General features: G+C 42.3%; 1 protein-coding gene across 2 annotated transcripts in view; it reads left to right on the top strand.

The window, feature by feature from the left end:
* LOC116697834 (zinc finger protein GLI2) overlaps positions 1-16,671 on the top strand; it is a 104,437-nt gene that overhangs the window by 87,324 nt on the left and 442 nt on the right. The window contains exons 11-14 of one of the 2 annotated variants that reach the window (XR_004334060.1): positions 2,064-2,228; positions 2,757-3,038; positions 4,489-4,855; positions 5,324-8,138. Coding sequence is in view for 1 of the 2 variants with exons in the window: in XM_032529347.1 (XP_032385238.1) it covers positions 2,064-2,228; positions 2,757-3,038; positions 4,489-4,855; positions 5,324-7,626 (3,117 nt within the window). In the remaining variant the exon portion in view is untranslated. Of the gene's footprint in view, positions 1-2,063; positions 2,229-2,756; positions 3,039-4,488; positions 4,856-5,323; positions 9,480-16,671 lie in introns of those variants that run through there. The other variant, XM_032529347.1, reaches the window with a different exon arrangement.

Here is a 16,671-nt window from a genome sequence, read left to right as displayed (position 1 = left end):
AGGAATTTTTCTTTGGAGCATCGTTACTCACACTGTGCTTGCACACAAAACAACCAAAACTAAAATATACACACAATATATACATACTCTAAACAGAACAATCTTCAAAATCAAAGTAGCAGAGGCTAAAATATGCAATGATGCAAGCTTTTTTAGTTATAACCTGGCTACCAAAATGTCCATGTCTTTTAAACCCTATTTCCCCCCCCAATTTGGAATGCAGGATTTTGGTTAGGCATTTTGCATTGGAGTGAGTTGTGGCCTACACCTCTGATGCATTCTGGGATAGCAGAAAAAAACCCGCTTAGCATTTCTTTAAACCAATCACAATCGACCGGCTGCAGCAATGGCGCCTCTGTAAAATAGTCTTGGGAAGGAACATGTTTCGTTGGAACAGTTGGTGCGGGTCGTTATTAACATGGGGTACGCAGGATAGTTTGAAAAAATAACACCTACGCATTTGTGGTTAACTGACTGGTGGAACTAGAACTTACTCAGCCGAACAGTCTCTACCATACAACCCTTCCCTTTGCCTCAAATAAATAAAACGCTCTTGTCGTGTCCTTTATGCTTAGAACCAGTGATATTTTCCATGTTGAGAAATCATGAGGGTTTTATTGAAGCCTTCATTTGCTGTGTAAAGAATAAATTGAGGGCCTTTTTGTTTGGCTTCAAAGCTTGCTCACAGACTCTTATGGATGCATTCAAACAGCTGACTTGTGAAGGAGAGATGGAGAATGTGTAATGTGTAATTAAAATCTGCAGACAAGTAGGGGTCTGGGGTCCTTATTAAGACCAGGCTGTGTATGCTGGGCACTACTCCCACGTGCATCTTCTCAAAACACTCCCCTGCAGTCTCGTCTTTCAATCTTCTGACTTTTTGTATCCAATGAGCTGGTCTCGTTTTATTCTCTTTTAATTTCAAAGCCAATTTCGTTCACATTGACTGAAGGAATACCAAATTATAGTTTGTGCAGCACAAGTGAACCCAAAGGCTAAACACAGACTTCTCTTTTCTCAGCAAAGCACTCCAGCCATAGAGCTCTACCACACCTCACACTCAGTTTAGATATTTTGTATAATAGCCCTTTTTACAAAAAAGTGGCACTGCTTTGCTTTTGTGTGGCATGCCACAGTAGGCAGGCACAAGTCCAAGAGTAGATTACATTTGAAAAACTGAAACCCACTGGTTTCGTTTGACCAGCTCTTTTCTCTACCCAGCTGCAGACAAAACAGCCCAGCACTCAGGCAGTCTCACTATCTATCTGGCTATTAATTGATTGATTGATTGATTTTTGGATCAAAACATTAAAACACTAATCCAAAGGATGACATGCTGAAGTAAAATACTTCCGTCCAGCACGGTCCTTGGTGTTACACGCAGGTAACGATAAACAAGAAGCAGACAAACTCGTACTAAAAAGACATACAGTAATTAGTTGTAGGGGGGGGAGGGGGGGACATTACATTAAACAATATAAACAGGAAACAAAAATGCTGTAACAATTATCCAATGTGTCAAGAAATATTCACCTTGTTTCATAAAAGCTGCTTGACCCGTCTTTTAAAAATCCCTCATGCTGATAGGAGTGCAGTAGCAGTAGGCAAACTATCCCATGAAAAGAAATCCTTTTTAATTGCATTATTAGCTTTAGGAACTATGCAGGCACGGATGCTGACCCTAGTATCATGACTATGCTGCGTATTGGGGGCAAGACCATTAACAGAAAAGTCACAAAGCTTCGTCTTGTGATATAAAAACTTCCACCTACAAGTACATTTGGCTAACACTTTGGCTGCAATGGATTCACCTATAAGTGATTGATCTAATGTTAAACCCAAGGTGTGACACTTGATTTAGATACATTTTCAGACCCGTTACACATCACCTTTAAAGTATTTGGTTTGCCAACTTCCTTTTTGTACTGAACAAGATTGTATGAGTCTCTCCCTTATGCATAGAGAGCTCATTGTCTACTAGCCACTAATTGACATACTAAGAGTGTTTTCAATGTCTTTTACATTACACCCTGGGACATGTATCTATCTCCATCTCTCTGCAGTTTGAGGGCTGCGCCAAAGCTTATTCTCGCCTGGAGAACCTCAAGACCCACCTCAGGTCCCACACCGGGGAGAAGCCGTATGTGTGTGAGCACGAAGGCTGCAACAAGGCCTTCTCCAACGCCTCCGACCGGGCCAAGCACCAGAACCGCACACACTCTAATGAGGTAAGCTCACACACATCCATCGACTGACTTACTAAGTGGGATTTCATGCATTTGAGCAAGGGCATAGGTTGGGGGGAGGGGCCTGAACAAATATTTTTACCTCTTTTAGGGGAGTGGGTTGTCTTTCATCCACCCACCCCACCCTCGAAATCTGTGCCAATGCATTTAAGCCACCATAAGCTTAGTGTTTGATATCTTTGAGTTGTGAACATTACAAGACATTTGAGGACGTCATCTTGGGCTTTGGGAAACACTGATCCACATTTTTCACAGTTTTCTGACATTTTTATAGACCAAACAACTAATCAATTAATCACGAAAACAGATTAATTGACTATAAAAATAATCGTTAGTTGCAGCCCTAGGTGGCACCATCATGAAACCAAAAAAAATTCCGTCTTGGTATTTCTCAAAGGAAAACACAGGAAAAGTAATATACAGAACATATTTACAGTAAAAATGCAGTAGCAGACCCCAAAACATGCAATTTAATTTCAGTTGGAAATTTAACTAAATCCCTTTTGGCAGAAACCATATGTGTGTAAGATCCCGGGCTGCACCAAGCGCTACACGGATCCCAGCTCTCTCAGGAAGCATGTCAAAACGGTCCACGGACCCGAAGCCCACGTCACCAAGAAACAACGAAGCGACGCCCCTCCAAGACTGCAGCCACCCAAAGGCAACGGGGAGAATGAGGCCAGTTTCAAGCTGGGAGCGAGAGGCATGGACGGCAAGATTGAGGCCAACAGCACCTCTAGAGGAGTGGAGGACTGCCTACAAGTCAAATCTATCAAGACCGAGAACTCTATGGTGGGTCCTCATCACATACATTCAAAAAACATCATCCCATACAAACCTCCTTTATACTTTGTACAAATATGTGGGTGCAGGAAATAGATTTTTCCATCAAACTTTGATTGACTGCATTTCGAAGAAAAGTAGATCAGCTTACATTGGATAGACTTTTATTGATCCCAAATTAGGAAATGTCAGCTGCCAAACAGCCATACAATAAATAAGTAAAAGGATAGAATACAATATACAATAAATACAAAAAAAAATACAAAGGAAAGAATGAATCTACAAGTACAACCACTTAAGTAGTATTCATAAAGTTGTAAGTAAAGCCATGTTTGTGCAAGTTGCACTTAATGCAGTATTGTGATGTATGTATATGTAAGTCTTATCTAACACTCAGTGATGAAGTGTTATAAAGATTCATTGCCTGTGGTAGGAATGACGTCTTGTAGCGGTCAGTGCGACACCAAAATGTGCAACTTTCAGCACTCCAAATGATCAATATCACCTGTTAATATAACATGGTATGTAACATAATTGCATGCATTTGTATGTTTAGGAAACAAGAAAGACAAGGACACACTTTTTTACGCTTTACTAACATTGCTCTGACGTTAACTGTTTACTGCTGCCAACTCCTGCATCCTTCTTAACTCACTTCTCTGGTTGTTGCTTGAACTTGCTCCTCTCAAGTTAACCTTTCTAATGGACAGACTTCACTGAGGTGAGCACTCGAACTATCTCTCCATCTGGTCGCAACTCGGCATGGGGGAAGTGTGTCAACGTGTCTTCGTGCTTTGTGCTTGTTGCATTTTTCATGATGTACAATGTTCTTTTTTTGCATGATTATCCATTTTCACACATTAAAACATGCTCCTTTGTGTATGGGATGCAGTATATGCATGTGTGGAGACACACTAACTACCATTCAACTGGACTTTTCCGCCCTCGAGCTCACTGGCAGTAGCCTCTGCTGTCGGGCCGATGATAAAAGTCATTGTCACATTAATATTCAAAGGCTGGGACTGTTTTAGCATGACAAACAAATAGTGCCAGAATCAAGCTGTGATCAACACTTTAGTTCATTTTTCGCCAGTTTGAATGTTTCCGCTGGACAGTTGCTCACAGAACTCATTTATTATCCACTTGTTGTAAATAAATCAAACTCGTTTATAATTCATAAGATCATGGAAGTACAGGCCTACATTAGTTATTACAAAACAGAATTACAATCTGAATTTCTTAAATGTGGTGATTATTTAATATTGAAGAATATATATATAATGGAGTTCTCTGAACGTGGAATTCTATTTTTAAATTCTGCTTGTTTTTTTTCATAATTTTTCATAAAGAGCAAATTGCTTTCAGTGTTACCAAAGTTTTGCAGAATGCGACCTAATTGCTACTGGGAAGTTGAACCACTATCATTTCTAATAAAGCTTCTATACTTTGGTTCCACCAGACATATCAGTCCAGTCCTGGCGGCCACTCGTCATGCAGCAGCGAGCCGTCGCCTCTCAGCAGCGCCAACAACAACGACAGTGGGGTAGAGATGGCCCTGCACAGCGGGGGCAGCTTCGGGGACCTCAGCGCACAGGATGATTGCCCCATGGTTGACTCCACTGTTCCCGCTGGGGGACAGCAGGCTGGGGTGGGGCTTCAGTTGAGAAAAGCTGTGGGTCATGGTGGAGCGGTCACCATCAAGCTGGAGAATATTAAGAAGGAAAGGCTGAAGACAGTGAGGGACTCCTGCCCCTGGGTCAACTCTGCACCACAGCCACCGCCGGGCCAACGCAACAGCATGAAGCTGCCTCCCATACCTGCAGTCGGTAAGTGTGGAAGGTTGTTTGCTGTCATTTTTAAAAGTTCTGTACTGTGTGATGAGGGTGCAAGATGGCTGAAATGCTAGCAGAAACAAGCCTCCTCGAGCAGACGTGGATAAAGAAAAGATTTGTTTAAATGGCAAGTTTAGTTACAAAGTCCGTCTTGATGGGCTTGAGTTTGTGATACTATGCTTTCAGCATATCTCTTGAGCATACAGTACCTTTGCTGTTATTCAGGAGAATATTCTACTCTGTATTTGTCATTGTTGCAATAATAACGAACATGTGCATAAAGTAAGCATATATGTTGATAAAAAACTTTAAAAAAAATATCCCTCACATTTGGAACAGATATAAAATGTGTGAGTAATTTGAAATTAATCATATGTTATCTATGGACAATTGTTCCATTAATTGCCATTACATATTTTAATCAACTGACAATCTTAAATAATATCCTTTTGTGTCTGCCAGGTTCCCTGCTGGAGAGCTCCAACATGATAAGTAACTTAAGCAGTTCTTATCCTGGCCAACGCATGGGTGACCTGTCTTCATATGAAGTGACACTGTTGAACCAGCTGAATGAGCGTCGTGACAGCACCACTAGCACCATGAGCTCAGCTTACACCATGAGTCGGCGCTCCTCTGGTATTTCACCCTGCTATTCCAGCCGCCGCTCCAGCGAGGCGTCCCAGTTTGGCACCAATCGTCATAACAACATCAGTTCGGCTGACTCCTATGACCCAATCTCCACCGATCTGTCTCGCCGCTCCAGCGAGGCCAGCCATTGTGGAGGTGTCAGTGGAGGAGGCGGAGGGGGTCTCCCAAGCCTTCTTAGTCTGACACCAGCTCAGCATTATCGACTGAAGGCAAAGTATGCTGCTGCCATTGGTGGAGGTCCACCTACTCCTCTCCCCAATATGGATCGAATGAGCCTAAGGACCCGCATGGCACTCTATAGTGACTCCCAGGAAGGCTCGTCATACCCTTTCCATCAGCCATCCTCTGGAACTGTGCCTCGGCGTTGCAGTGACACTGGATATGGCACACGGAGCATGATGCCACATGAGGTACCCCCCAACCTTCCACGTCGTGCCAGCGATCCAGTGCGTCGTCCCACACTGGACCCTCTTTCCTTCCCAAGGGTTCAGCGCTATAACAGCATGAACAGCATGAACCCCATGAATGGTCCATCTGCTGACCCCCACCAAACACTGGCTATGCAGGGCTACACTCGCTCTGATGGCAGCCTGCAACGCTACCCCTTTGCCCCTAGACCACCTAGCATTTCTGAGAATGTAGCCATGGAGAACATGGCAGTAGATGGGATGATGATTGGGGGGGAGCAGAGTGGGGAGGACGACATGGTGCTTCCAGATGATGTGGTGCAGTACCTTTCGTCGCAGAACTCTGGCCCCTCAGGTCACAACTCGGGGCAAGTGGACTGCCATTCCAACAATCAGACTCAAGGCTACCAGATAGGCATGGCCCCACCGGCATCATTTTATGCGCAGAGGAGGATGGCAATGGTGGACACCACCATGACTCAGTCTGGTCAGGACATGCAATCCTACCAGATGGGTCCCAGTGGCTCCCAGCAGTCGTTCTCTACACCATTGGACAATATGAATAAAAATAACATGCCGGTGCAGTGGAACGAGGTGAGCTCAGGAACTGTGGACACCACAACCAAGCTCAGCAAGCAACAACAGCATCCTCTCAGGGGGAACCTAGCTGTGGTTCAGCAGAGGCAAAATTTTGGTTCCTTTCAGGGACAAGGTCAGGGCCTGGGCAGCAACCAGCAAGTCGTGCCTATGAGTCAGAATATGTCTATGCAGGGTTATGCAAACCACAGCAACCAGCGGCTAATGAACATCTCCCACCAGCAGCATCAGCAACAGAGGCAATGCAACAGTGTAAACTTTAGTGAGCAAATGAGTCCTCAGCAAGGGTTTGGACAAGAGGCAATCCCAAACTCTATATCTGGAAGCACAAGCATGAGACCTACCCGGAACACTATGGCAGAGCCCGAACTGCAAAGTTGCAGAGCAAGGACACAGGCTGATGGGTATTCTCACGTGAACCAAGTGGATCCGCAGCATAATTACAGCGTTCTCTCCCAGCAACAGCAGCACAATATCCATAATGGAGGCAGAGGAATGCTACAACCCAGGCCTCCCATAGAGCCCAAGTCGAATGCCAGGCAACACACAGGATCTAGCATGATGCCACCGAGCCGAATACCCAAGTCATGTGATCTGAGTCTTAGTCGTGGTACTGACACCTCAGAGGCAAGCCCAAAGAGGCCAAGTGGCAACATCAACTCTGAAAATCTAAACTCTGCTGTGTTCTACACAGGTCAGATTCATATGTTTGAGCCAACTTCTGTCAGCTTTGATGCTCCCATGTCCCCCAGTGCCAGCCAGGCTCCTGCCAGCAACACCACTGCTGCCGCAAACATGGCCTCACCGGGAGTCAACCATGTTTCCAGCAGTACGGTGGATTCTTCCACTGGTGGATCTGGTGGCACGGAGCATGCCCAGATTGACTTTGACACCATGCTAGATGACGGGGATCACTCCAGCCTAATGTCGGGCACCCTGAGTCCTGGCCTTCTGCAGAGCCTCTCCCAGAATTCCTCACGTCTCACCACCCCCCGCAACTCAGTCACCCTCGCCTCCGTACCAGCGGGGATAGGCAACATGGCCATCGGTGACATGAACTCTATGCTCACAGCCTTGGCTGAAGAAAGCAAATTCCTCAACATGATCAGCTGAGAGCAATCAAACATGTCATCATCCATCCAGTCTTAACCCAGGAATATATGGACTACACAAAGCACTGATTGAACAAAGTAAAACTGGCTATTTCATGCAATAGTTTCTTCGTTGTCCATAGTAATATGCCTATCTTGTAATATTATACTTACATTAAAAGAAAAATAGTAAAGCTAGGATTAAGGATCATTTCTATCATTATTTGTTAAAAAGCCATTCATTTTACCTACGAGTAGCCCAAGGTATATAAATGCATCTATAAACAATTGCCAGTATTTGCCGGTGTAATAGCCCTTTACAAAGTGGTGCACTGAAAGTGGTTCACATACATGTATTACCTTGCAGGGGACATCGACGTTGAGCATCTGAGTATGACATGAAAACAGTTAGCAGGTAATGGACATGATATGTATGTAGATAACAGATAATATTTTCTCATGAAGACCTTTATGTGTATAGATTAAACTGTATGGTACTTGCTTTAAATTATGCTATAGACTTAAACTAGGGCTGTCAAATGTACAGTAAAATTTGGGCACCTACTATTCATTCACAAAAGAAAAGTGACAGATTTGTAATGCGATTTTCTTTTATTTTTTTTTTAGTTTGCTTTGTGCTAATCACATGGATTGGAAAAATAAAATTCTCGCTACCTTTTATGTGTACAATACAATATGCTTCATAAGTAAGACTAACCTTGTACACACTGTACACATGTTATGCAAATTAATTAGAAAGGTGTACTTTTTACTTGACAAGGTTTCAAACACTATGCCATAGCTCAGAAGTTCATACTGTACATAGAAATGTATGTAATTGTTATGCAGGCAAATCTTTACAGAACTACAGTTTATTTAGCTTTTCACTTTTACGCCAAACATGCAGGTGCTTAAAGCACTGATTACTGTTAATGAGCAGTCAAAGCCTATAAACAAACCATGCAGAAGTAGAAATTGATACATGCCTGTTGAACATGAACAGCTACTGCAATGTGTGTATGCACTTAATTCAGCTATCTTGCAGGATAAGAAATAAGCAGAGAAGTGCCATTATAGGAACCTGTCATGTGCACAACTTGTCTTTGTATTGCTGAGTTTCAGCTACACAAAGATTTTGGAATAAAGGTTATTTGTGATTCTGAGCTAATGTTGCATACATTAAACATTTTTTCATGACATTTCATTAAATTCAATATTAAACCAGAAACCTGTGACTCATTGCAATTCAGATATGAAAGCATTTGGCAGCCTTGGTTTAAATATGTGGTTGTACATTATGAGCCACAGATAGTGAGTGCTTTTTGATCATGGTCTGAGCTCTTGGGGATGGCACTGTAAAATCCGATTTCCTTCTTTGCCCTCTGGATCAGAGGCATTAACTCACCGTGGTCCCATTTCACAAGGGTAAATGATTGAAAAGGACAAGGATACGCCTCTGTGTCAGTCTATCAGGGCACATGAACCCGTGTCTGATGAGGAGCATTCTCTAAAAGAATATACAAGTACCTCTGTGTGTTTTCAGTCGAGATCTGAACCTAATTAACACATTCATACCAACCCCCCCTTCGCCGCTCCCCATCCTTCCCCTGGGCTCTGGATGAACTGCAGAGAGTCCTGGAAGGGGCACAGACTTTGATAATGAAATCCTGTTTCAGACAGGAATGGCCAACTAGCCCTGCAAATTCCTCAGTTTTATAATGTTTGCTGAATTTCTAAGTAGCCTTTAAAATGTTTGTGTGTATGCTATCATTTACATCTACTATGCTCAGTGTGTGTGTGTGTGGTTTTGTGTGAATGTGTGTATATAGCTTTTGTACATTTCAAATAAACTATCTCTTCTTTTTTCTGTTTAAATCCCGGCGTTGTGTCTTCTTTGATATATCAGAGTCTGTGGTCCCTGGAGGTGACATGAAAGTAGAGCTATATGCTACAAGTGAAATCACATTTGGCATGTTGGCACACTGCTCTCATGTTTGCAGTACAGCTCTAAGGCCAAACCCCAGTATACTCACACATATGCTTCTGAAAACAACCTTGATATTAAACGATGGTACCCACGCTGATCATACGTAGTGCATACACAAAAGGCAGACCTAACATGATGTTTTACAAAAATCAACGGGCCAAGAAAAATGTCTGTTGACATTCTAACCTCTGGTGGATTTCTGAGGACTATGGTTACCTGGTCCTCAGATCTCTGCAGGGTAAATCCAGACAGCTAGCTAGACTATCTGTCCAATCTGAGGACTATGGTTACCTGGTCCTAAGATCTCACCAAGACCAGGGTATATTGTGACCAAGTCAAGACCAAGGACCTGGCAGGGCGAGACCAATGTCCACAGTCCCATATAAAAACACCCACAGAAAACAAATTAAGATTCTTCTTCATTCACCTCTTTCATTGACAAAAGTGTATCATGAGAAATGCCTCATTAAATAATCAAAAGCGATTGCAGACACCTCTGCAGGCGCTTCGTAGGAAATGGTGTTAACAGTAACACATTTCAAGTTAGAATTAAGTCAATTTGTAGCCAGATTAGCTCAGTTGGTATGGCAGGTGCACATATGTAGAGGTTTATTCCTTGACACCTCGGGTTTAATTCAGACCTCTGAGACTAAACCTTCAAAAAGTGGTCTTTAGACCGTTCTAGTGTTGCTGTCGGGGACAGACATTGTTCGTCCATAACCCGTTGTTTTTCAGAAAATGAAAAAAAAAGCCAATTTAAAAAACATTTTAATGAGCTCTTTCATCTAATTAAAATTAATAAAATAAATAATTGCCTCGTCACTGTTCACATATTTGTAAAACCCATTGACAAACGTAATGGCTGACCAATGGCATTGATTTATGAAAATAATTAAATGACAACATATGAAAATAAATGTATTAATAATAAATAGTTAGTAATTAGTAATAAATGTCCACCCCTTTTTGTTGGGGGGGGGGGGGGGGGGGTTGGGGTGGGAGACCGGGGATTTGTAATGCATGATAAAAACATGAGAAAGCATGATATTAGCATGATATGGGCAAATCTGTCAGGAGAAGACTCACGGGTACCCATAAAACCCATTTTCCTTCTGATCTCTTGCGGTGAGAGGAAGGGCCACTTTTAAAATAGCCATGCTATTTCTTCTCTCACCAAAATTTAGCCTATCATTGGAGTATTATTTAGCAGCCTCCCTGGCAAGCTAGCATTACATGATTGGTACTACTGGATTCCTTAGACTTTTCTATTTTTCTGAAACCAGATAGTCACTATCTAAAAATCTTAGCTTGCTACAACTTCTACGACAAAAGTTGGCCAAACCATGCAGTTTTGGCAAAAGGCTGCACATGCTTAATTACTATACCAAACCATGTGCAACGGTTGCCATTGTATTACAAGTCATCACAAACAAATCCTGTTGATTTTTGGAGATAATATTGCCATTAAGGTTAAATTGGTCTATAACATAATTTAGAGCAGAAATCTTCAACAGGGGATCTGGGGGTCCTCAGAAATTGCTGCAGTGGGGGCTGACAAATTATTGTTTGATAGTTAAAAAGAAAATAACATGAACCCAACACAATATTTGTCTGAAGGCTCTAGGCCGCCTTATTCTAGGCCCAGTTTAATGTGCAACTCCATTTTATACATTATTTAGTAAAGGGTCCCCCTGATTTACCGTATGATGGCAAGGGCCTTTAAGGGATTACGTAAGAGCTCTCTTTGCTCATCATCTTTTATCTTAACATAGAAACAATTTTATAAAAGTTTTACAGTAATCTTTATTTCATCTAACAAACTGTAATTAATTATATCACCAGTGATGCTGTGTCACGCGTCCGTTTTCCTTTTTGTTTAAAATGCCACAAGACATGCCAACATGACGCCTCACGGCGCTGGATTCTCTTTGCGGTGCCACGAGAGCACGCACTAATCTCGGGATCTGGCTATTCAAACATAGGAATCCAAAATCAAGCATCTTATTTTCTTCATTCATAAATGTGCGCGTTCCAGGTTTTGTTGGCAGGTTTTGAATGTGCAGAGTTCTGCGGATGCAGGTTTAGTCGAGCCGGGCATCATCAAGAGAGGCAAGACAACCCGACAAGTTGTAAACAACCCCCCTTTCACCCTTCTCTATTCTAACCATTTTGTTAGAGGATAGATGAAAGCGAAATTTAAAAAAAAATTCCTCAAACTGTCCGTTCTAAATGGTTTTCTTTGCAGAGCTGTGTGTCAATGCTGATTTAACATAGATAGAACATCATCATTGATGTGGTTTTGAATTGAACCAACTTCTTTGCACACTCCTTTCTCTTTTCTCCAGGGTGGGTCTCTATAGATTGCTCTATGGAAACTGCAGTGCACATGCCTCAATAATAGAAGCGCAACATTTGCTTTTCTTTGAAGCTCTGTCTTTCCTTAGCATACATCTATATCGTGCGTGATGCTCTGCTTATTAAAAGATGATGTATTAGTCTCAGTAGTTGGACTTTTTAGCCCTGATTCTTCACTCTGCATATTAGAACAAAAGAAGCAACAACAGTGACCTCCAGTTTGAAAACCCAAGTGAAAGAGGATAGCCTACTCCATACGCACAAAACGCACACAGAGCACTTTCTAAAGTTAGATGGCATGTTGTCCGAAATTAACAGCGGCAGGCTCGCCCCGAAGAAAATGGGTCTGGGAGCAACATGAAACAGGATAGAAGAGAGAGAAGAGGAGTTGGTGTGAGGAAAAATTAGGAGAAAAAGAGAGAGCTACTGTTGAACAGAAAAGGAGACTGGGGATAAGGGAAGGGGATGTGGGTATAAGAAAAGATGCAGATTGCTAAAAGAAAGAGAACAAATCACTTTTAATTTGACAGCAAATGCAGCTGGGGACTGGTTAGAAGTGGAGCCCACTGATTGCTTTTGCCACTGGAATTCCTTATTCTCTCAGAGAGAGGATGGGAGAAAAATAGCCCCGGGGTAAGGAGTCTCACCAGAGGAGAACAAGAGGTTAGTGAGGCAGAAATGGATGATTAGACAAAGCACACAGATGAGGAGAGATAGTGTGCTCTGAAACTGTAGAAAAGACACAGATCCATGGATCACCCTGTTTCCTTGACAATGCTCAGCGCAACACTGAGTCTTTAAGTCACAGGTAGATTTTAACCATGTTCGAGACACCTGATCTTAAACTTCCATCAGCCATCTTTTTTTTTACTTGGAGACAGACTTCCAACAAGCTGAAAAACCAACATGCTATGGCCTTCCAAAGTTGGTATGACTAACAAGTTAGCAAACAATTAATTGTCTACGTTATCTATTAGCACCACCACCACCACCATGAAAAATGAGAAAGAGCACATATTTTAAGCAGCACTTAGCCCATACAACGGTGAAAGTGGAAGATAGGATGTCAGTAAGAGAGCATACTCTTGAAATTAAAACCGATAGGAATTATATGGAATATATGGAAGTGCATCTGATCTCAACCTGTGGAATCCTCTCCGTCTCGCCTCCCTAAAGTTGGAGGTCTTCAGAGGAAGTCAGCTGCACCATGGCTGCCACCAGACAAAACAAAACACAAAAGAGAGGCCGAGGGACAAGTGGATGAGAGACCGCTATCCTAAGCTGACCCACAAAAAAACAAATGCAAGCTGCAAAGCAGGGGCGGAGCCTGAGCTTGTTCACATTTTTAGGGGTGGGTTGGGGGGTCAAAAGGCATGCTCCCCTGGGGAGATTTTTTTTCCCCATTTAGAGAATATATATGCTTTTATTTTTCAAGACATTTCAGATAAAGCGTGTAAAGCTGTACATCATATGAAGAACACCTGATATTTGCCAAGGAAAAGAATCCTCCTGTATACTGTAGAGCCTGTTTAGTATCTTTATTATCTTATTGTTTGCCAACTGTCTTCATCCTTGTGAAACCAGAACACCCCAAATATTGAGGATGACTCATTTCTACTCCTCACACCTAATAAAGATGCAACAGTCTAATTACATTACTAATGTTGAAACCAATGTTGTGTCATGCTCCCCAGTTCAACAGTATAATGTTTGCACCATTGATATCCTGGTTTATTCGGGGGGGGTAATGACACAAAGTGGCAAAGTTCTTTTGGGTTTGGAACAACTGTTGACAGGTGATGGATCTCTGCGGTGATTATCTAGCTTACTCATATCTCTTTAGCTAAGCAAGCTGGCTCTAGGGATGACAATAACTGTGACCTTTTTAGTTGCGTTATTCATGGATATTTCCTTTAGTTTCAACTTTTGTTTTCAGTGAAATGTCTTGACAACTGTTGGACAGATTACCATGACATTTAGGACATATGTTCAAAGTCCTTTAAGGAGGAGTCCTCATTCCTTTTGTGATCCTCTATCGTCATAAGCAGCGCCATGATCATGTCAAAGTTCTCCTGCTATCCAGTGAAATGTCTTGACATCAACTGGATGGATTGGCACATAATTCTGCACAGGCATCCATGGTTCCCACGACGATGAATCCTAACGGCTGCGTAGGTGCCCACCCCCACCAGGTTAACAGACACTCATGTTTGCTACAGGATGGTTGTAATAACTAAATAACTCAATGACTAAATCCGGGATGATAACAATGATGGGAACTTTGTCTGTGTGATAAAAAAATAATCGATTGAAGATCCATGAAAAGGGACAGGAAAAAAAAGTGCTGAAATTTGTGCTAATTATCTGTGAACATGAATGTCATCACGTTTATTTTGAAGTAGAAAAACAGTTATGCTGTACAACCTGTCTAACTAGCTCTGTTACAAATAAAAACACATTGACGATTCACACTGTTGCACATTCACTATGTGTTACCATGAACACACACACACACACACACACACACCCGCACACACACACACACACACACACACACACACACACACTCTGCAGCTAATTTTGACTCATCCCACACACACCGAGCAAACTATAAAAGAAGAACGTTATACGTCATTAGAACCAGTTGGTGCCAGTTCCATTCAATTCAATTTTATTTCTAGCATCAAATCATAACAAGAGTTATCTCCAGACACTTGGCAGATAGTTGGGCTTGTGTAATGTAATTACATCCCAGAGTACGGTCTAGACCTTTCTTTTATGAAAAGCGCTGTGAGATAACTGTTGTTGTGATTTTGCGCTATATAAATAAAGATCTTTCCCACTTGAGGGAGAATTTAGTTTCTTACGATCTCACCAGGTCCACGTGGTGTGTGAACAGCAGTGGGAAAATGAACCAAAGAACCCAGGATCTTCAGATTCACATTCAGATTTTTTTTTTATAAAATCAGATGTTGCAAAAATATAACGGCAACATAAAGTCCAGCTGAGAGGATGAGACCATTAAACACACAACTCTTTGGATCCTTTAATCTTTCTACACTGGGAGGAGAGTTCTGCATTGAGTGCTTTTACTTTTAATAATTGAAGGACATTTCCCGGATGATACTTACAAACTTTTACTTAATTAACATTATTAATGAAGGACCTTCACTTGTAACAGAGTATGTTTACAGTGTGGTATTAGTACTTTTACTGAAGTAAAGGATCTGAACACTTCTTCCATCGCTGGTATCCACCAATTAGACTGGTTGATACTTTGATGTTGCTGTTATGAAAGACTCTATATTGTTTTTAAAATTCAGTTTGAAATGTATGCCGGATGTATTTGAAGACGTAGCCGAGTGTGTCACATTTTGCTCTCGGACCTTTGAGGTCAGGTCATCATAATAAAACAATTCACTGGCTGATGGGGCTGCTGTGCCTTTCTCCCCAGGCTTGGCTCAGTTTCATCAAAGGATTGCAGCATCAAACTTTGCCTTATAGGGGACGTGACCCGTGTCTGACTCAGGGGTACCTATGCTCCGAAAGAGCTTTGGCCCGTCCTGCTGCTGCTGCTGCTGCTGCTGGCCCAGGGGCAGAGCGTGCCCCGCTAAACTCTGGGAGTGCAAGAATTATGATCAAGCCACACAGAGCCTAGGGGCTGTCTGTGATGAAGGCCAGCATTGTAGCCTTCCTCGTGGATGTAAGAGTCCAGGGTCAGCCCGGTCAACCCAGATCATGACCTCTCCTAGGTTAGCCTCCATTGGCAGCCAGACTGCAGGTCAGATGCTCTGAGAACTTCGCCATGAGTAGGCCGCTGAGGAATGCAACCGTTTGATTGAAGTCAGGGGGCTCTTCTGAGGCTGAGGATGTGAGAGAGAGTGAGTGGATGACCTCATCTTTGCTCTTGGTCAGCAACCCTTAGAGCTACTATTTTATGCTTTTTAGACTTTTGCTTTTCCTGTTGCAACCGGGACAAAGAATGTGCGCCCACTCATCTCCCTCACCCGCTGCACCATCCCTTTGATATGAATGGTTGAACAGCACTAAGTATAATTCACCTTTTGTCTGCTTGTACCCTTGTGAATAAAACATTTCAAATTCTTTAAATGGTAATTTCAGGATTTTTTTTAACCTGGTCACTACAGCATTTCCCAATGCATTAGTGTCTAAGATACTAATGTTGACAGAAATCTACGAAATTAGCCCAGTACTGAGCGAGAACACTGAAACCGGCAGCAGTGAACCAGGTAGCAATATATTCACACAGGATCAATGTCCATCATCAATTTTCGTCAATCAATTTTCCAGAGTCTGGTGGGGTGGAGTCAACAATTTGGGGGTTGTTTCATGTTAAACCAAAAGGATCTTACTCTTTAACAAAAAGGTCTATATAGACCTTTAACCTTTACTATTTAACAAAAAGGTCTATATAGATTTTTAACCTTTACTATTTAACAAAAAGGTCTGTATAGATCTTTTTGGTAAAGAGTAAGACCCTTTCCGTAATGTTGTTAGAATAATAATCTCAGTCTGTAAACGGCAAATACAGAACTTTAAGTGGACGGAAAATGAAGGTGAGTAATTGCCCATTAACGTTACATTGCAGCTTGTCTTGCTTTCCATCCAGTGGGTCAGTGTGGACATGGTGGCGGACTACAAATACCTTGGGGTGCACTTGGACAATGAACTGGACTGGGCCAAGAACACTCCAGCCCTCTACAG

The sequence above is a fragment of the Etheostoma spectabile genome, chromosome 11, assembly GCF_008692095.1.
Source record: "Etheostoma spectabile isolate EspeVRDwgs_2016 chromosome 11, UIUC_Espe_1.0, whole genome shotgun sequence".
Lineage (NCBI taxonomy): Eukaryota > Metazoa > Chordata > Actinopteri > Perciformes > Percidae > Etheostoma > Etheostoma spectabile.
The sequence above is the reverse complement of the archived record's forward strand: the minus strand, read 5'-3'. Positions and strand labels throughout refer to the sequence as shown.